Source organism: Pelodiscus sinensis, chromosome 22 (assembly GCF_052426305.1).
Source record: "Pelodiscus sinensis isolate ZL-2025 chromosome 22, ASM5242630v1, whole genome shotgun sequence".
Taxonomy (NCBI): Eukaryota; Metazoa; Chordata; order Testudines; family Trionychidae; genus Pelodiscus; species Pelodiscus sinensis.
Window position 1 is genome coordinate 5,858,154 of NC_143073.1, and position 22,350 is coordinate 5,880,503.

At 45.6% G+C, this 22,350-nt stretch overlaps 1 protein-coding gene across 1 annotated transcript; it reads right to left on the bottom strand.

Moving 5' to 3' along the window:
* Positions 1-1,030: 1,030 nt before the first annotated feature.
* On the bottom strand, positions 1,031-22,220 carry LIX1L (limb and CNS expressed 1 like). Its single transcript, XM_075907793.2, has 6 exons — positions 21,865-22,220; positions 14,696-14,859; positions 13,470-13,610; positions 12,211-12,306; positions 7,554-7,631; positions 1,031-7,350 (listed from the first exon to the last, which is right to left on the bottom strand). Exons 1-6 carry the CDS (start codon positions 22,136-22,138, stop codon positions 7,108-7,110), a joined length of 996 nt encoding a protein of 331 aa, XP_075763908.2. The 5' UTR covers positions 22,139-22,220; the 3' UTR covers positions 1,031-7,107.
* Between the last annotated feature and the right edge of the window lie 130 nt (positions 22,221-22,350).

Consider the following 22,350-nt stretch of genomic DNA (forward strand, 5'->3'; position numbering starts at 1 on the left):
CAGCTGGGCACCAGTGCAGTGCTCAGGGAAACTGAGGCACAGAGTTACTACAGAGCAGCACAGGACAGTAGGAATCACATACTACTTGAAGTCAGAGTGAATACAAATCCCACTTCATCAAAGAATAGTGATAGAAATGTAGCCGTGTTAGTCTGGGGTAGTTGAAGCAAAATGCAGGACAATGTAGCACTTTAAAGACTAACAAGATGGTTTATTAGATGATGAGCTTTCGTGGGCCAGACCCACTTCCTCAGATCAAATTATTTGATCTGAGGAAGTGGGTCTGGCCCACGAAAGCTCATCATCTAATAAACCATCTTGTTAGTCTTTAAAGTGCTACATTGTCCTGCATTTCACTTCATCAAAGGCCTCTATCAGAATCCCCATTAAGGAAAGGCCCTCACGTAAACAGGGTGTGGAGGAGCAGCTGAGATCTGGAACTACCAAGGTAGTGGCAAAGCAGAGTGTGTGATATTAACACTGCTCAGCTCTGTGTCAGGAAAGAAGGGGCAGAAGAAATGCGGTCTGAATTGATTCAGACACCCCTACCGATATTCCAGCCAGCAGGAACTCATTAGCATGCAGCCAAGGGGGAAAAGGACTTATTCCAAGAGGCTTCTGCAGCACTGAGCACCCAGCAGGGAGCAGGAAAGGAGCTCAGGGTGACTGCAGGTAGCATGGGGCTGACAGGTGTTCTCTCCATCACGCTCCCCCTTGGGCCACGAGAAAGCCCTTCCTTCTGCAACGTTTAGCGAAGAAAGCATTTTGAACGAAAACCCAGCAGGCCAGGCACTTCTGCTGACAGTTGTTACAGCACAGGCCAAGCTGGCTTCGACCCCAGAGTAGCAGACCATAAACCAGGCCGACTGGAAACATTTAGTCTTTCCTACCCCCATAACAACTGTCTGCCTGTGGCTGGTTACTAAAGTGGAGCAGGGGAGATGCGGATTAAGAAGCCAACAGTCCAATGACCTTTCCACACTGAAAAGTTCAAGCCAGCACCCTCCTCAGGAAGGAAAGAAAAACCAGCTCCTCAAAAATCTATTTTATTGTATAAAATTATACATACAAAATGCATGTCAAGTACTGAACATTACAGGATACAAGGCAGAGACAGTACACAAAAGGTGATTTCTCTTACTGTAGTGTTCAATTTAGAATATACAGCATGAAGGCTGGAAAGAAGAGACCCTGGGTGCTTAGGAAGCCAGGACATTAAAACTGCTAGTACAACAGATTAGATGAGCAGCAAAGATTCCCCCTTAAGGCTCATAGGGGATAGAGGTTCTGAGACGAGATTAGAATGGGAAGGCAGGGCCCTTACAGACACTTGTTGCTATTTATTATAAAGCTAAACTAGGTCCTGCTCAGGCAATCCTCTTCTAACCGTAGCAGGAAAGGCCATTAGGCAAAGACCCATAGCTCTGCATCAATTGCTGGAGTGTCTGCAACCAAAATGCCAGAACTCAGCTTAGTTCCCATCACTAGCATGGTCTAATATAAACTTGGTAGCAAAAACAGGCAAACCCTCTGATGTGGTTTATAAAAGCAGATTTTATTATATAAATATAAAAAACTACCTGCACAACCATTACACAAGTCTGACAGCCCACCCAGACAAAATTCTGCTTTCCCAGCCTTAACCGTGGTAAAGGAACAAGGGATGTTTTATTTGCCTGGAAAAAGGAGTCAGCCTGTGAATCGATGAGTAGAATTTGACAAGGTTGGTGTATTCTAACACACCATCCCTTAAACAAACTAGTGTATAAAGTCTCTATGTGCCTCTCCTACTGCAAAGAAGTCCCATTAAAGAGAATTAGCCTTTGTTCACAGAAACCAGATCATCCTTAAAAGGTTATGGTTGTTTCAGAGGATTGCTTGCAAATTTTTTAACAGCACCAAGAAGTGTCAAACATATTCCTTATTATTTGGAGTAGAATATACTGTGCTGATGATTTGAAGAGAGTTAGCCTTTCTGGTTTAGTGGAGAACCATTACATTCTCACATCTTGAAAAGATTCAAAATTAGCACTGAAATGGGGAGCAGACAGGCCCTCAAAAGCTTCCTGGGCAGAAGTGTTTGAGACTTCAGAAGGGAAAGAGTTTGATTATTCAGCTGTCATATGGAACTGCCTCTGTTCAGCTAAGGCTACGTCTATACTGTAGCCTTCTTGAAGAAAAACATATGCTAACGAAGCACAGCATGGAATAGCACCATGCCTCATTTGCATAAGTAATGAGCAGCCACTTTTGCGCAAGAGGCTTTTGCACAAAACGGGAGCTGTGTAGACAGCTCCTTTTTGCGCAAAACCCCCCTCTTGTACAAGAGCCATTCCTCCTCATTTTTGTCAGGAATTTTTCATTTTTGCACCACTCTGTGGCAAGCAGTTAGCTTCTCAATTAAGGTTAACACTAATTAAAAAACAACACAGATGAAACAAAAAACAGGACTATGCAGCACTTTCGAAAGAGTCTAGATGCTCTTTCGAAAAAGTAGTTTGCATTCAATAGCGCCTTTTTTCAAAAAAAGGCGTTACTCCTCGTAAAATGAGGTTTACCGCGATCAAAAAAACCTGCCGCGTTCTTTCAATTTACTTTCGAAAGAATGCGGCTGCAGTTAGACACAGGGGAAGTCTTTTCGAAAAAACCCTGTAGTCTAGACACACCCCTAGCGGGGTATGATCTGGTCCACAATTTAAAAAATGACTTTGTTTGGGGCTGCTCTAGTTTTTCAGGGTAGACTGGCAAATCTATGTAAGGGGTGTGAAAAATCCCGAGTGGCGTTGTTAAACCAGTCTAACCCCTGCCGTTGACAGAAGAATACTTCCATCGACCCTGGCCACTGCCTCCCTGAGAGGCAGGTTATGTACAGACAAGGAGCACCCTGCCTCTCACTGTAGTGCTTACACTGAAGCTGTAGTGTTTTAAGTGTAGACAACCTTAACACAGAGGAAACAAAGTAACATTTCTGGAGACACACTTAAGGTTCCATACTGTGAACACCACCCTCTTCATATGAGAGTACTCAGGGCATAAGCATTTGCAGGTCCTTAGGCAAGTCGGTTTCGCCTGATTTATTTTAAACTCTACACACAAGGGGAGGTGTTAGAAGAACATTAAGACTTCATGCAGTTTCTAGAGAAAGAAAATTAAGTGTCTCAAGAGTCCAGATGCCAAGAAGCCAACCTGTAAAACTAAAAAAAACCCACCATTTATAAGTCAAGTTTTATAAATGCATTACATGTTAATACTATCAGGTAAGAAGACTGTATATAAAAAATATACATACATATAAAAACCATCAGACATAGGCTTGTTAGGATTGGAATACAACACTAGAAGGTGTAAGAATAACGTAGTTTCTTCTCAGTCTTCTTTTTGAGATAACATTGCTTTACTATCCACATGCTACTAGTTCAAACATTTTTTGTAAGAGGCTGCTCCAGAAAGATGGAGTGGGGTTGAGAGGTGGTCTCTGGGGAGGTATTAAAAACAGTGGCAGACTTCTGCTTTCAGAGTTGGACCCCAGAGACTCATTTCAATTAGTGATCCACCAAAAGTCAATTTGAGATCCACAAGAATCCCAAAGAGACGCGGGGTTTGATTTTAAACAGCCCCTGACAAGATTCCAGAAGAGACCCTACTAGTTCTTCTGGCCTATACACTGAAAACGTTTTAAAGTGTTACGAGAAAGATTATTTTGTGCACCAGCAAATCACTGCTTCGTTAGACTGCATTGTCTAGGAGATATGTGCTCTAACTCCCTATTTAACCTGAACGACACGTGAAAATGCTGTACAAAGTGCTCAACTGTTACCTTTCTTCTCCACTGCCTGAGGCCTCCTGCCTCTTCAATGAGGACCCAAAGAACGGTTCATAAGCCACGAGATAGTGATCAATATTTTGTGTTAATTACAAGCAAATCCATTGCATTGCACACTACATGTTGCATTTCAAACAGTACAGAACATGTACCACTTGGATATTTTATAAAACATTAATTTTTTCCTAATTTGCAAAGGAAGAGTCTAAAAATATCAAAGAGCTTAGAGTAGTTACCTACAGGCAATCTTAAAACTGGGTACCATGACTGTGTGAGTGTAGCTAAAGAATACTTCCTGTACCATGACTTCCAAATCTATCAATCCCTGTCACCACAAAAATAGATTCAGATTTTGCCATTCATGAAGACAGCCCAATATTGTGACTTTTCCTTTACAAAACTAATCAGACACTAGAGCAAGCTGCCACAAGCAGGATGCTAGATTAAAAAAAAAAAAAAAGGCTTATATCCCTTCAAATAAGTGCCTTGCACAGCAGGCTTACAAAATCTACAAAGTTACTAGATAAAAGGTAAAAAGGTCTAGAAGTTATGACGTACGAGATCAGATCAAAGAGTTATTGCTGTAAGCAGGAAACCCTGGGGAATATTACAAACTATGACTTCGCTTTGTGCACCAAATACTCAGTTTTAACTCAGTAAAACAAAATGAATCTGGACCTTTGATCCAAGTGCAAGCTTGTGCTTAGACCCCACAGCAAAATGTGAAATATGAGCTCCCTTAATGCCCATTAGATTGGTCAGAGACACACAATTATAACAAATCCAGGGACTTGGATAGTGGGCTGAAGTGATTTCCCATTTTACCTTGGTAGTAGAGGTGAAGGGTTTTCAGTTTGTAACCAGAGCAATTAATCCCTGGTTTGCATTGTAGTGGCATTTATAGGCACAGGAGAATTTAGCAGACTCGAATCATTTGAGGGCAGACAGAAAGTAAAGGGTGCCCAAGATATTACAACCCCCTTCCCCCCCCCTTCAATCCCTCCAACAATTATGCAGAAGGAAACGATCAAACAGTTCTAGGATTGTGCTTTGGCTCCATCTTCAGTAAATATGGCCTGATAAAACGTGCTTGTAGCTGCCCCCCCAGAGCCATAGTTTTTCTGTTTGACAGTCACATCCAGGAACTATTTTTGAAAAGGAGGGCTCTACTTGGGCTGATTGGATAAAAACTTGCAGATTTCTTTCAAATCTTAGGAAGTTAGGCAGCTACAAAACAGTTAGCAAGACGAGTGCCTAGCCTGTTCCGAAAGCTCAATGTCAGCACCAGAGATTAACCGACCCTAGAAGGGAGAGTTTGGAATGCAGTTCTTGTGTCTGATTGGGTTTCCCTTTTGCATTGCTGTTCTGAAGCCAGCAACTTCCCCCTCCCCACCTGCTATAAACCTGAACTATAGAAACATCTAGGTGTCCAAAAGGATGCTTGCAAGCTGCTTATACTACAGGGCTAGTATTTATATTAAGTGCAGGGCTCTATTAGTTAATAAAGAATAGTGCATATAAAGATTTACATTTCAGGAATACTTTGTTCAAGTAATGCTATAAAAACTAGCCAGTTCCAAAGTGGAGATTAAATGCAGCCTTTTGCTATCCACTTTATGTTGCAAGAATAAAAGGAACCTTTTAGGGAATACTGTTTAGTGTCCTCAAGACTGATCTGACCCATATTATAAACGAGTTAGCTAGGATGCTGTAGACTAGGTAGAACCCTGTTTAAAACTGGGTTCAGAGACTTCTCTATGCTGGCCAAAAGATGGTCTCAACTATACTACACATGTGTAGGGTTTAAATCCAGATCTGACCTTCCATGGCTTGATCCCAGGTTCTGCTTCAAGAGGTTAAATACAATTCTGATTACCAGGGCAGTAAACCTGGGATCTTTCAACGTACCCTCCAATCTCTTCCATCCATGTGTGGATTTTTTCCATCCATGTGCAGAATAATTTTATATGCACCAAGGCTTATGTGGCTGTGCACCACCAGTAGACACACATGCTTCCAGCTGTGGGAGCTCTGCTAAACAGCTGGGCAGCATTTGACTCTCTCCTAGGTGGCTGCACAAACACACGGCTTACAGGGAACACTGCACCTATGGTAATACATCTGGAATGGTTGCCCCTTGGTTAGCCAGTTCTGAATATCTGGCTAGTGATTTAGGTCTTCCTGAAAAAGGTTTAGTCAAACATCCTGTTCAAAAGCAACCCAAACCCAAGTGGCTAGGATAACACTGGAAAGCAGTAGGATACCCTACGAAATCGGACATCCAGGAAAGCGTACAACCCATGTTATAGCACCACCTTCTGTTGGCCTATGGAACAGCATTCCAAGCTCAATTACCCCTGTAGGCTAGAGTGAAGTCCCATTAAAGTTCAAAGAGGATTCAAGAGGGGGACCACAAAGCTCTTATGGCTGGGAGCTCTCTCTCTCGTACAGAGACTTAAATGAAAAGCTGAGCCCAATTCCTTAATACCAAAGCCGATCCCTTAAGCACCACCAGAATCTTGTAATTTGGTACTTAGGAAGCACTTTGAGCACACGTGCAAAAGAACAGTCAGCTGGTTACAAGAAAGAGACTGAAGCAAACACACAGCTCCAAACACCCCACTTCCTAAAACTTTGGGGAGTTTTAAACCTGATCTCAGATGCAGAAGGCAATTTTGTAGACTGACCCCATATTTCTATAATGGAGTGAATCAAAATCCCAGATCTGACACTCCATGCATGTGCTTTGAGACATTCTCCATTGGAGCACGAATTCTAGTATGAAGAGCAGAACATATTGCTAGGTGTTGTGCTTTTCAAAAGGAAGAGGGTGGGGGGCTGACCAAGCCCCTCAGACTGCAAAAGCAGATGGAAAGGCATGTTTGTGTAACATGCCTTCTGGATCTCTTCAAATCCAGATCTCCCTGGGGAAATGCTACATAACCATCAAATATGGTCATCTGTACGGCGCCTCAGTTGAACAGAGGTCTTTAGAGTAATGTTAACACTGAAAGGCTGCACTTTAAATATGCACTTCTAAAGAGGAGGAATTCTCTAGCAGAGAGTAAGGGGAGAAGCAGTTGAAAGGATAGTATTTGGAAGTGTAAAAATCTGTACAGAAACTTTTAAAAACATCTTCAAAATGTGCAAACGGGCTCTGACTCGGGAGGAGGGAAGGGGGGGGAAAAAAGAGGCAGCTGTATGCTCTAAGCGATCCAGTACAGAGCCCTTCAACGTGGAACTGCTAGTAGGCCCGGGGAAGCAGAACGGTTTGCGTGCCGAGTCTAGCAGTGGGAGGAGTGCATGCTCCCCAGCTGGCCGGCTGCCAGCATCAGGATGTCTTTCTTCTCCTTGTGGAAACGCAGCTCTTTCCCAGCCAGTCGGGCGTCATCCAGCTCCCTCTCCGTCGAGGATAGCTCTCTGGAAAGGGCGCCGGGGGTGTTCTGCTCCCTGTTCACCCAGTCCATGGCCATCTGGTTCCTTATGTCGTCATCCAGAGCCCGGTGTGAGTAGTGAGCCAGCACCTCCTAGTGGGAAGGAATAGGACAGGAACTTACGAATGGCGAGTCACTAAGGACGTGCGTATTGGTTAACAGCATCCGGCTCAGCTGCGCACTCCAGCATGCTGGAAAGTCAGTGGCAGGTCTGCATGAGCACTGGAGAAAAGAAAGTCCAAGAATACCTTAGGTACTCCGGTGCTGCTGCCAAAGAGGCACTCAAGCCAGCTTACCTGTCGCGAGCACTGCCTCTCTCGCATGGCTTTAAGGCTACCATTCCAATGCAACAGCTGGAAGACAGTCATCAGCTCCTGCAAGGGGAAATGGCAGTCAGCTTCGAAGGGCAGCAGTGTCAACAAGAAGGAACCGGTGAATCACGGGAAGGGTGGCCAGGAATGTACACAAGCAAAATGCTTCTCTGGCATACAGCTGAAAGCCTGTGCTCTGTACCATAGAGCCCACAGGAGGCAGTGCGTCCTAGTGGCTAGGGCACTGGACTGGGCACAGGACGCCTACTGTGACCTTGGGCTAAGGACGTGAAGAAGCAGGTAAATGACTAATCGTGTTGTGGATACAAGTTGCATCGACTACACAGATTAGTCGATAAGGGAAGGTGCTCAGTCCCGGCTCGTGCCAGGTCCAGGAGCTACCCCGGCTGTGGTTCTGCAGTTTAAATGTAGTAGGAGTCCCGGCTCATGCTGGATCCAGCAGCCCCTGTCTGTGGTAGGTTGCAGCAGGGAAATGGGACCCCCCTAACCCCCACCATGGGCAGGGGCTGCTGCTGGAGCAGCCTGTGTTCACAGCCAGGGGATGCTCCGCAGGATGTGAAGCAGTCTCTGCTTGTGGTGAGCCTGGGCCCACCATGGACAGAGGCGGCTTCACAGCAGCCTCCCCTTGCTCCCCTCCCCCGAGCTGCTGCCTCTGATAGAGGCAACAGCACAGGGGTGGAGGGCAGGCAGCATGGCAGAGACAGTGCTGGGTCCCACTAGCTCCTGCTTCCCCCCCCCTACTTGCTGCGTCTGATACAGAGGCAGCAAGGGGAGAGGATGTGAGTAGTTGACTCAACGACTCCCTTACATCCCTACCTTGGGCAAGTCACTTCATCACCTGGTGCCTCAGTTTCCCTCCCCTTGTAAAATGAGGATAATGATATTGACCTCCTTTGTAAAGAGCTTAGAGATCAACAGCTAAGAAGTGCTAGGGCTACAGGTGGTAAGCAGTCTGGATTATTAGTAAAGAAAGACAGACTAAGGTGGGGAAGACACAGAGGAGTGAATGAATCCTTCCTTCCACTTAGTATCCTTGATGGGCAAAGATTTAAGTCCACAGCAGGGAGGGCTTAGTGGTTAGCACAGAGAACTGGGAGTCAGGACTTCAGGGATATATTTCCAGCTCACAGTGCGACAGTTCCAGCTCAGTTTTAGTCTCCTGTCTGCAACACTGGGCTATATCTGTCACCTTGCTTGGTCTTTTCCCTTATCTGTAAATTAGTCACATCACAGGCAGCTGAAGCCTCAGGAAAAAATGAAGTGCTTTGAGCTCCTTGAGCAAAACAGACTAGAAGCCATTACCACTGTCAGGGCTGTTCCCCACTCTGGCACTCTGAGTGCAGAAGGTGAGGGCCTGCCGAGAGCTTTAAAATCTTGCTGCTACAGACACTGGTTATAAACTTCCCCCCAGAATCACAACACAAATTTTGAGGAATTTGCTGCCACCCTCAAGTGCTTTTCTTACCCTAAAACCAGGGGTGAACATTTGAAGTTTCTCCCAGGGGTATCCCAAGCTCTTCTGCCCCAAAAGAGCTTGAAAAAAAAGGAGAGAGAAAAAACAAGCTGCAGTCTCTGGTAGCTGACCCCTCAATCAGAGGCCTGCAGACACACACAGACAGACGTGCCAGGAATCAAATCCTCACTAAAAAATTTGTTTTATTACAAAACAAAAGATAAACTTGCAAAAGCATACTTGGTTGCTAGATGTTACAGAGCAACTAAGTAAAACAAATTAAATATATAGAAAATCTCTGGCACAATGCTTAGATGGTAATTAGGGAGGGGAGGCATAGATTCACACAGAGCAGTTCAAACCAGACCACAAAATAAAGAAAAATTACCTTGAACCCAACTGGAGTCACTTTTTCCTTTTTACTTACTTCTCTCTCTCTTTTTTTTTTTTTTTTTTCAGTTCACTCCCATGCCCTGAATTCCTTGGAGGCATGGTAGTCCCGCCTGGGTTTAAATCATTCTGTCTCTCAATTCCTGGTTTCTCTCCCCCACACAAAGAAAGCAGGCAAGGAATCTATATGCAGTTCAAGTTTCAGCACTCTAGCTCAATTGGTTCTGTGATCCCCTGGCCAACATCTTTGCTAGCTACCTGAGTTTAACCTCTTAATCACCGGGTGCTGGTCAGGACTCCTCCTGTCCATTACAACCACTATTTAGGCCAGGTCTACACTAGACCCGGAAGATCAGGTTAAGGTATGCCACTCCAGCTGTGTACAATACATAGCTGGAATCAACTTACCTTAAGCCGAGCTTGGCAGTTTTTACAGTGGGAGGCTGCTGACAGGAGCAAACGTTGCAGTCAGCTTCCCTTATGCCTTGCGATTGCCAGGAGTACTGGCGCCGATCAGAGCCACCCTCAGCTTTCAATTTAGTGGGTCTTAACTAGACCCACAAAATTGAATGTCAGAAGATCAGTCTCTGGCACGGCAAGTGGAGACATCCCCTTAGAAAAACCTTCTTAACTGTCAGGGTGGTTAAACACTGAAATAAATTGCCTACGGGGGTTGTGGAATTTCCAATCACAGGAGATATTTAAGAGCAGGTTAGACAGACACCCGTCAGAGATGGTCTAGACGGTGCTTGGTCCTGCCAGGTGGACAGAGGACTGGACTCAATGACCTCTTCAGGTCCCTTCCAGTTCTAGGATTATAAGCTTTACAGGGAGGGACCATGTCAGAGGTCTGTACAATGCTGATCACGGTGGACTCCAGACTATTAGGGACCCTTCAGCACTATTGCAATATAAATAAATTAGTGATCACAGCTGGCTTACTTACAGTTGAGGCCATGCTGATGCGGTCCGACTCCTGCAGTACTGAGAGATGAAAAGGGCCATTCATGGAACAGCTATTTAAAAAGGACATGTTACTGGATGTGCTGATCCATTAGCCAAGGACAATGCCCATGCCTTGCACAGCTAGACAGAGGTTCACTACCACCACTGGGACTAGAAAGATCCTTCAGACTGCTTAACCTTTGGGACACCTCTGGTGCTGTAACATCCTCTATTTGTGCTTGTCTATGCCACGTTCATCCCCAGAGCTATTGCACTAGATGCTGATCCTGGTTGTCATGGAAGCCAGGCAAACGTGTCTCTGATGGCCACACAAACCCCATTCCATACACGCCCCAAAAGAGCCAGGCTTCCCACAGACAGCGTAACCACAGAAACATACAGGATGCGGCATCAGTTTGTGTCAACAGGGCTCTTAATATAAACACTTCTATCCTCCGCCTACAGAACGTTACCATTCAAGGGAGAGCAGCAGGGAAAAAGTCCAGGATTAGGAAAGTCTGCCTACAGCAGAGAGTCCAAATAAAAACGAAGTTACAAGCTTAAGGCTCCTACATGCGTGTAGCAGCCAAGCATCTGGTAACTGAAAGCAGAGCCTATTTCTCCCCTTCCGAGAATCAAATCCCTGAATCTGGTTAAATCAGCTATTAGCGGGGAGCACGTAAAGTCCTCGTTTCAAGTGACCGGTGACGACGATATGGTACTTCCCAACTCAGGCAGACTTATACTGTACTAGCTCTCACCAAAGTAGCACATTGAACATAGCAGAATAGCCACAACAGTGGGACAAGCTGCAGTCCCAACAGAGACTCTAGGTATGTATATTCAGGCAACTAGCCAAGTGGTGGGCAATCTGCAGCCTGAAGGCCACATGTGGCCCATTGAGGTTGTATGTGTGGCTCACGAGACATTTTGTTTACTGTTGCCAATGCACAGCATTGGCTGATTCTGCTGGTTTCTGTCCATGTAGTTTTTTCCTACCAGTGTGAAAGTGACACACATGTAAAGCCAGCGCCCATGAAGGAGGTGCGTGCTGAGTTCACACAACACTGACAGAGAGCCGTGCGCTCCCTCTGCATCAAAGCGCTGCTACAGTCCAGTTGGCACACCCTGCAAATTCCAGGCACAAGTGCAGTTAGCAAAACTATCCTCTCTCAGGGGACCATCTAGATTGCAACAATCTTGCGGCCCCACTGTGATGGAATCTAGCTTGCCCATCGCTGAGCTAGCCTGTCTGACCCATGCTACCACAGCTCCCCTGCTCTTCTTCACACGCTGGTTCAATCCATGTTAGTGCCCATACACCTGAGCAGGAAGTTACACCTTCCAGCGCCCACGCAGACATACCCAAAAACCAACTAAGATGAAGTCTTGAAATCGAGATCATGCCTCCTAGTCCTATACACTAACATAGTGTCTTTCCTCCAAATACTTGCAGATGCTGCTTCTTGCATTACCAATACACTGAAGGCACTACATCACATGAAGCATGCACAATGCCCTCCATAATTCTTGTTTATACAAGTGCCTCAAGGAATATATTAAACAGAGGGAAGCCCAAACTAGAAACCTGTATAGTCCAGCTATCCCTGAACTTTGGATGGCCTGAAAAATCCTGGTCTGGATTCTGTGGCTGGAGCTCTTATTTAACACTAAGCAACACAAAAGCCATAGCAGCACATGTTTCTGAATGCACGGACACAGCCCATTCTACAGCACTGATTGATGTAACTACAAGTTCTTTTAAACTCTCTTGAATCAAGACTGGAAAGTGGAGGAACGAGGGAAGAGAGAGAATCAAGTTACGGATAGTACCTGAAACTCTAACATTGATTTTCCCTTGTTGGATTCCAGCATGAACCGGAAAGCACCAATTCCAGTGTTCGGGTTATCGGCTTCTTCTCGATTACCCTGCAACAAAGGAGAATTTTAAGGAATTATGACTCTGGAAGAGGAGGCAACCACACCGCTGGCATGCTGCTACCCAGTGGCAGGGTTCCCACAAAGCTCTGCTACTAGCAAGTGACATTTTCGGGATCCACAGATTTTTTTTTTTTTTGTACATTCTCTGAGGTAGCAAATTTTAAACCACTTTGCATGTTTTACAGATTCTACGAACACAGAAGAGATTTTGAACTCCTCCATCTCTTGCTAAGACTGTGCTTTTGCTAGGAGATGTCCCATGCTATAAGTTATCAATACAATGTCCCATGCTATAAATTATCAATACAGGACAAAAAGCAGTGACTTTTCTCCATCTTGGAGAAATTCTGACCCCAACTATCATGCCCTTGGCACAAGACAGGGCTGGAAGGGGCCTGGAAGTCAACACCAGCCCTCTACATTTCCATGATCTGATGCTTTCTTTAACATTTAAGATTGTAAGATAGTTGCAAGTAGGACGTTAGATATCGGGTAACTGAATAGTTGTGCAACCACATGATATCTTAGCGGTTACACTATTCAATAGTCCCCAGGGGTGGGGCCAGCAGCCAGTGCGTTCCTGGCACTATTTAGCCAACCTTTGGGTTACTGCCAGTACCAGGCATGGGCCAGCCACTGACTAAGCCAGCCAGTCTTTCATTTTAGCTCAAATAAAAGCAGTTCTATACAAGACAAACATTTTTATATTTAAAAGAAACTTGGCCAGAGTTGTAGGAAAGGGTGTGAAGTGCTTTTCCCGAGATATAGAAGTGGAATAAGTTTAGAGTTAACAGGCCCTCAACACTGGGCATGCTGAAAACATTAAGGGCGGAATGCTGCTCTCCAATACGCCAATCCAAGGTAATTCTGCTGATCTAACTGGGTACGTGATTTAACCCCACAGGCAGGGCACAGAGGCCAGCTGGAGAGGGGAGTCTGAATAGAGAAAAGGGACAGCTTAAGAGAAAACAAGAATTAGAGTAATAACTGATATTTATTTTTAGTATTTCTATGTCATTCCAAGAATCACTGGAAAACCTGCCATAAGGGTTTCCAGATGCAAAAGAAGTTTCCCTTCCCACAGATTTATGAAATTTTCCAACCAGTCTATTCCTACCAATTGCAGCAGTCAAGATACTCAAAGCTCTTACATTGAAAGATGCCAAAGCTTCCGATACACTCTTCTCAATGAACTCATCTGTGATCCTCCGAGAGGGGTGCTCGTTAAAGACAGAATTCATTAGTGCAATCTTTGCAGCACTCCTCCTGGCTTCAGCCTTGGTCGGACAGAACTGGGGACAGACGTACATGCCATCAGAACGGAAAAGCAGAGACAGCTGAGAACTGTTAGAGCTGACACTCCAAAGTTCTTCCTGCCTATACAAAATGGCTGTTAGGTGGCAGTTGTTCTGAAGTGCTGGAAAGTTATTTTCTCAGACATTCTGAAGTCATTAGGAGTGCATTGTAAACCACAGCAATCCCAATCACGGTGAATGCAAAAATTCAACTGGAAGTTGAAGTCTGCACATACTATATGGGACATGGAAATACCACCAATTGGATTGCCAACAAAATTAATTATCTTAAAACCAAAACACAGCCATCCTACTCTAAACATGAGGACTGCATTGCAGGATGGGGAGGCAGCTTAACTGCTGGAATTGTTTCTTTTGGATGCCTTCTTCAAACCAAGACTAGAGCATAACTCCTCCTTGAGCCACTGCAGAAAAGGAATCTGAAATGCAATCAGAACCCTATGTGATTTTTGGACTTTAATCTTTCTAGTTAAGTATTTGGGTTGGACCTTTTCCTTTGCAACAAAGGAAAGGCAGCAGTTATTGATCAAGCTTTATTGGTTTGGCTGCCAAACTTTTCTGAGCATCTTGGAAAGACACCGGGTCAATTTCAGAGCTGTAACAGGGACTGCCAGCTCTATAGTTCATTGTCTCTAGAATTCACATTGTAACCATACTCAACCATAAAAAGAATAAGGCATTGCACTTCAGTCAAATATTGCTACACAACAGTTACCCTCACGCTTGCCCTCAGATGTCATGCATGTTAACTCATTATTTGCAAATTCCCTGTTCATTTCCTGCAGTAAATGAAGGGAATACGTAATCTCACAACAAAACTTAAGTTAAAAGACAACTACTGTCCTTACCATGCAGAACTGAGCTGGGGTGGATTTATCTATCTTCTGAAGGCCTGGATCCAGCTGTGTTTTGGGGCTCCCAGAAAGTCTCCCACCCCTCACAATGAGGAATTTGATTCGAGGATGGAGATTTAAGGGAATGGCTAGACTCCGCCCAGTCAGCTCTACAGAAAATGAGGCATGTAACTAGAGCAACTTATCTCTGTAGCCATGTGGTCCTACCTGGAAGCTGCCAAAGCAGCTCCCCCCAGGCAAGGTGACATAGCAGACATAAGGGGGGCTGTTGGAAGGGACCATCTCATACACCACAAGGGCTCCGTTTTTCAGATCAGCACCACGGGACTGCTTCATCTGCCAGAACTCCTGAAGAGCTTCCACAACGTTCACTGAAGATACAGAAGTCAGGAGAAAAAGTTAAGGACAGATATCAGGAATGAGAGAAATGGTTTTTTCATGCCTCAAAAATTAAGTGCAGGAAACTTAGTTTGAGATCCTGGTCTTACTACTCACCACTTGTGACTGACTTTCTTTCCTCTAGACCATCATTTTCACATTCACACATACTGAGCTATACAAATATGATAGCAGGGTCCCTCCCCCTGGAGCCAACATGCAGAATTTTAAGCACTCAGCAGCTCTGGACCGAAGGTCTGATCTTGGGACACAGTAGTCTAAGCATATAAAAAGGGAGTTAAAAGGCAAGACTTTAGATAATCAATTTTTTCTCTCCCTCATACCCAGAGAAAGCAGGGATGGAGGGGAGCAGTAAAACCAAAAGGCTCTTGGAAGAGTATTTTAAGGGGGATCCAAGTCAAAGAGGGAAGAAATTAGCAATGTCTTTTTCCTAAAGGCAATCTACGTGGGTAGCAATGGGTTTGCCCCTTACTTGGGCCAATCAGCCAGGCTTGTCAATGCCAGGAATCAGACTGGACGTGATTCTTCAGACAGTTAAGACCACAAAAGATTGGTGTAAACATGACATGGTGCAGCAAGTGAAGACTAATTATAGCATGTTGCAGGGCTAATGAGAGCCAATAACAACCTGACTCATCTGCCCTGGCACCAAGATGCCTAATAGAAATCACCTGCCCTTAAGTCAAACACTAGATGTCCAGTTTGAGAGGGTCACTGTTTTGTGGAGCTGCACAGAAAGCTGTGGGCTGCCCAAATCAAATCCTATCTAATTCCACTGACACCTGGTGGGAACATTTAGCTGCCATATCATAACTATTGGCTACCGTAGAGGGAATAGAAGAGGCCTAATTCAAGAATCATGATGGTCTTTCTGAATTGGAGGAGGTATATATGAATGGTGAATCACATACTAAAACCAGGAATATCATCGTTAGTAGAAGTGTATTTTCCATTCAAATCGGGAAAGGAGTCCAAAACTTTAATCCTGATTTATTTGGCAATTACAGTCCTTTCAGGATAAGAGTCTGTCTTTCACAGTCTGCTAGATGTTCTGTAAACAAGTAGAACGTTTATCATACTAGATTCAAGCAGATGTCCTTTGATAAGGCAGGACAACACCCCAACGCTTCAGAGAAGGCAAAAGCCCCACTGTTTACCCAACTAACTGTGGAGAGGTGCACATGGTAGAAAGATCACCTCTAACCCCTGTGGTGATGAACTTGAATCTTATGCTTCTGGCTGCAATTACTCTCATCTTTGCATGACTGTAGGAACTACAAACATAAGTCATCATCCTCCAGGATTCCCTGCAGCTCTGAATTTCTATGTTGGGTGGGAAGCTTTTCCTTCTATTTTATCTGCCCTTAATACCTCCAATCATTGGAGGGATCCCACAGCTTCCATCAAAATCTTAAATTTTCCTCTAAGCTACTAAATAATTCTTGGTTTTAAGCTAACTTTGTTACTCTTCTTTGAATCTTTTCCAACCTCAGTTATCACTTTGAAGATAAGCAGTCTACTAAATGAACAGAGTAACATTTTGCAAACAAAAGAATGCTACAGGTTGAATCTCTCTAGTCTGGCACACTCCAGTCCTTGTCCACTTATCATGAATGTGGCCATCTGGCTAAGTTTCCTACAGTCCCATAACGTTTGTTTATAGCCACGAGTCCTGGCTCTCAGTGTTCTGTGCTGTTATTTAGCTCTAATTTACCCCCTAAATGTCTTCTAAGAGCCCAGTAAGCAGTGGAAGGGTTGGTAATGTTGCTAGATGATATTGACCCCCCCCCTCCCGTGGTCTCGCAAATTCTCTGGTTCAGCACCAATCAGATTCTGAGGGTGCCAGACTAGAGAGGTTCAACCTGTACTGGAAAGAGGAGTGAGAATCCATTAGGCCCTTCCATGTGAAATTTGCTAGAGAGCTATTCCAGTTTCTTATAGAAAGATAGAACAAGAAACCTGACCCTCCCCGCCCCTGGGAAAGAAACAAAAACAGACCAGTGTGATGGCACACAAAAAGTACCATACTCCATACTTCAAGCTATCCAGCTAAACATTTTATTAGCCCACACGCTGTACTGAGTAACACTTTATGTTACTCTGCAAACTGCCTGGCTGAAGAGAGAAAATAAGCTTATCTTATTGCCTCCAACGTTATTAGTTTCACTAGCTTCCTGTAGAACAGAACCAACAGGATAGTTACTAGAAGTTTCCCACTAAAATATTTTACTCGCTTGCCTCAAATGCGGTGTTTCAGGCAGTTAGTTAATAACGAGCACTTGGCTTGGATCATTTTCAAGTTTGGGGTAGAGATTTCTCCTTAAATACACAACATGGCAGTAGTTTTAAACCCAAGATTCACAGGAAAACGTACACAATCTATGTGCTTCAGAGGGGTGTGCCCACGAAAGCTCATGATACCATCTAAATATTGTGGTAGTCTTTAAAGTGCTACCAGACCATTTGTTGTTTTTTAAGTTTTTACAGTCCATGTGGTTCCTTGCCAGTGATACAGCACATCAGCCTAAGCATGGAATTCAAACATGGGCAAGCAGTTTCCCTTTCTATAGGGAACATAAATCGTGCATATAATCCCCTGTAGGGAGCCAGAGACAATGCCTTATTCAGCGAGCGTCTGACACCCTATTTGGCACTGAGCAATTGAATCTTTGCAGCTATGACCAAACAGCAACTTCATAAATGAAAAACTGAAACTGAAATGAAAAAAGTTACGTCAAGCAGCATAAAGGCTCAAATTGCCCCCTACCCTTATTACTATGAACATTCAAAACATTAATAAGTTTGTTAATTTAGTGAAGACAAGAAAGTGGTTGCTAAGTGCCTAAGCAGAGGTAACCAGGAGACACTGTGTAGCCAGTGCATGGGACTTTGAGTCTTCAGTGCGAGACAAGCTCCGCTCTAGGTTGCACACTACTTGTTTATTTTGCAGGCTGCTTTGTTAGCAACTGGAGCATTAAGTCTGGCAGCAGAGGAGTTCTAAGAGATTCTCTTGGAGGACTGAGATCAATGCTTCCAGCCCACCAGAGAACAAGGACAATTTAATAAAAATAAAATAAATAAAAAGGGGGGGGGGGGAGAAAAGGAGAAAGTTAAACAGTTACAGATGAATAGCAATATAAAGGCCACTCCACCATGCATATTCATCAAGTAATAAGTACTTAGCCAATGGAGTAAGCTTTCAGTCAGACAGCCAAGAACATTTGTTCACAACTGCATATAGATTTGGGGGGACAGGGCGAGAGAAGGGGAGAAGATTTCGATCTTATATTTGTTCTGGGTAACAATCTTCAGCTCTTTGCCTGACAAGTTCTTAAAACATATCACAGATTCACCACTCACCCAAAGAGACCATGCTTGAAAAAGGATGGGTTCATATAGCTCAGAGTTTTGTTAATTCCTATGGATTCAACAGGAGAATGAATGGGGAGATGGGAGAAATCAGAAGCCACAAGGAAAAAGAGCTGGACGTTCTGATCCAAAGAGGATGTAAAACAAAAGCTATTTGGATGTGACCATTTGAGCAACCACTGAAGATATTTGAGTTGTTCAGTTTTCCATTAAAAAACTAAAATTGTTAAGAGCAGGAGCAGGGCCAGGCCTAATATTGGATATCTGTATTTGACACGTGAAAACTGTCGTTTAGATCAGCTTTTTGAAGGCCCCCAGTGCAGTGGTTTTCAAACTTCAGGTCACATAATGTAAGGCACTAGGTCACCTTGTTCAGCAACCAAGGACCTAAAGCTGGGTTCAGGCCCTGCACTTTGAAAGACAGTGCTAGTCCCTTCCTGTTCTGATACTGCACTGCACCCCGCAAATGGCCAGCAGTAGGTCCAGCTCCTAGGAAAGAGTCATGCAGAGCTACTTGCATGTCTCTGCCTATGCTGTTGGCTGCTTCTGAAGCACAGGATAGCAGTGCCAGGACAGTCAGGAAGACGGCCTTAGCATTTCAACTGTGCCACTGACTGGAAGCCACCAGGGGTAAGCCTGCACCTCAATCCCCTGCCCCAGTCCCCTCCTGCACCTATCATCCTCAGCCCCACTCCAAAGCCTGCACACTCAGCTCAGAGCCCTAATCCCCTTCTGCACCCTAACCTCTCGCCCATCCCAGAACCCCTTATCATACCATGCATGCCTCATTCTCTGCTCCACCCCCCAAGTCCTCACCTTAAGCCCCCACCCACACCCAAATCCCTCATCCTCAACTCCACTGGGTGAGAATTTTCTTCAGTTACTGGAAACAAAGTTTGAATCTTTAGAGACATTGCTGGACTGGAACAGAGGACCAATTGAATCAAATAGTAAATTAATTTAATGCATAAGTGATATCTAGTGATCAGAGTAAGGGACAAGTTAGGACAATTCAGTTCTATTTGCCGCTTTGATGCTTTCTTGCTGTAGGACCTTGGAGGGGTTGTTTTCCTTCCATGCCTCAGTTTACCCATCTCTAACCAGGTATGTCACCAGGAGGTTGCCAGGGTTATTTTAACATTTAAAGGGCCCCAAGAAGATCCTATTGCACTAGTAGTGTTAGAGCATTTACATGGCTCTTTACAACCTTAAGGTGTGTTCCCACATCCAGAAAAGTTCATAGTGTAAATGAACATGCGAATCATAGCACAGCACTAAAGGTTTGAGAAGATACCAAAGTTTTAAGAAGAAGATTGTTGGGGTTTGAGAAAGAATGAGACAGAACAGAGGGATTGCAAGGCATCATTTGGCGTACCAGACACCAGTGTTTAGAGTGAGAAAGGAATTTTAACACATTTGAAGACAGCAGATTCTGGGTTAACAAGTTTGACATTGACAGCAAGAGGCCCAATCAAAGTGTTGAAAAGGGATTTATGACTACCATCATTGGGGGAGGGGGAATACCAAACTCTCATGCACCCCATCCCCAGGAAAACACTGAATCTACAGGGCCCTGTACAGAGCAAAAGCTTTTCTTCCCTTTCAAAACTTAACCAGTAGAAAAGCAGCAGTTCCTATTTAGCTTTGCTATTCAAAGCCAGAACACAGGAGAGACATAGCCGAGTCACATATATACAGAGTGCTTTGGCCATCAGTCACATCAACTGTTTATTGCCTTGGAGCACAGACCCTGGTCCCCATATTGTGTATATGATAGCACATCTGAGTCGCATATTAAATAAGGGAGAGTAAGTGATTCCACATGGTACTGAAATGCTTCTCAGCCAGAAGAGCAGCAGTTCCACTGCATTCAAGTCACATAACGTTTGCCAAGCATTTACCAGTTAGGATGTGTACAACTGTATCCACTTGACCTGCTGACATAACCGGAACTCAAAACAGTTGCACAGTGACTGTCCACTTTTTGTACCAGTAAAGTCTGAGGTTTAATCATCTTTGCTACGTCCACACTTCTTACAAGGACCAGATGGGATGTGCGGGAAGACTCAGAGATGAGGCTTTCCTGGAGCGCTCTCGCATGAATTGGACGCACTAAGGCAATACTTGGAGTCCTCAGGACCGGGTGTGGTATAGTACTTAGGGCTGCTGTGGGAGCATTCTCTCGGGCAGACACACAATCTAAGGAGCTAGACGCTTTTCACCACAATGGTGGGTGGAAGAAGTATCGCCTGTAGCTGCAGGTATGCTGAGCAGGCAAAGGGATCATATGGAAAATACAGTCACTCGAAATGCAAGCATACAGGTGGAAAGAGGAAAACATTGGCATATCCAGCAAAACACCCTTCATAGCTGCCTGGTGGGTGTGAAAGAGCCTTTTGTCAGGTACTAATCAGCAAGTATTAAAAAAAAAAAAAATCTCAGTTGCATACTCAAAGCCAATCATTAGTATAGTACACACAGAATTGTCAAACAAAACTTTACTCCTCTGGCAGCAAGATTGGTAACTGGCATACATTTATGCAGCAAGTTACAGAACCCCTGGATTTGAAACCTACTCATCTTCAGAGTGAAAAAATTGTTCCAGATCCTACACATAAACCTCTCCTCCTTCCTCCAACATTCCTGTCAGTCTTATTTTGACATCTACCTATTTTTCCAGACTTAAATTTAAGGATTAATGTTTTCAGCTGATCAACTTGACATACAAAGGGACTTGATTTTCAGACAACAGATGGCTCAGCACTGTGCGAAACACACATAATCCCTAGGAAGAAAACAAAGGACCAAGTGGGGAACAAGAAGGCAACTGACACTATGCAAAGTCGCATCAACTGCACCAGGCAAAATAGAACAATTAGCTCTGTTTGCCAGAAGAGCTGTCCCTTACCCTGACTTTAGGGGGGCACACGTCACAGAAGAAAGGAGTTTTTTAAAACCACTATAAGAGCAAACACATTAGCAAGGTCTTCTGTCACTCCCAATCCTCTGTCACATACATTCCTAAGTGTAAGGGCACCCTCTGCCCCAGGATCTCCCAGCAGGCAGGATGGAGTAGTGGGTCTCCTTGCTTACCCTTATTATATACCGAAAAACAGCCATGCAAGGAACTTAATTTCTCACGGGTAGTGTCCTATTGCAACTCTGGGCTCTCCCAGCTCTTTAAATGGCTCTCCGCTGGCTTCTGCCACAGCTCTTGCGGGAGGTGCGCACCGGGGCGCATCCACTTCCTGTCCCCCCTTGTCCCCAAGAACAAGGAGGCTCCATTGGACAGGGACACACCAGTGGGAGGGGCTCGACAGATACAGCTGATGGGGGACTCAGGCACCACGGACAACGAGGAGTAGGGGATAGTGGCTCGATGCACAAGCCCCCCCCCAGGGGGGCTAGTCACTGGGGCGCCACTGGGGGGGGCGCAACCCCCCAGACCGAGCTAGGCCACATGCGGGAAACCAAGGGATGAACCCCTCAGAGGAGCCCCTCACTGTAGCGCCGATCTCTCCGCCACAGCCCTGCCCGGTGGGGGGGGGGGGCGGTTCTCCCAGCCCGGAGCGGGGGGGGGGGGGGGGGGGGCGGCTGCCCTCACTCACCGCGGCCGTAGCCCTGCGTGTGCTTGGCGAAGCTGCGCACCACCGCCTCCACCGCCTCGCGCAGCACGGCCGGGGGCCCCGCGCCCCCCGCGCCCGGCAGCCCCGGGGGAAGCGGCAGCACCAGCCCCTGAGGCGCCGGCGGCAGCGGGGGCGGGGCGGGGGGCGGCGGGGCCGAGGCCGCCACCGCTGCGGGGGCGCCGGTCACGCCGGGCCGCAGGGAGCGCAGCGTCCCCACCCCGGGCTGCAGCCGCTGGGCGCGCACCGACTCCATCATCCCTGCCGGCCACCGTCGCCTGCCCCGACTGAGCCCACAGCGGGAAGGAAACAAGCGGTCCCGGGACTGCCACTCTCCAGAAGGCGAGGGGCGGGCCCCAGCGGAGGAGGGGGGCCAATCACAGCGCGGAGCCCCGGCGAGGAGGCGGAGGATTACACGCGGTTGCCCAATCACAGAGCGGATTCCCACAAGAGAGGGCGGGGATGGGCAGT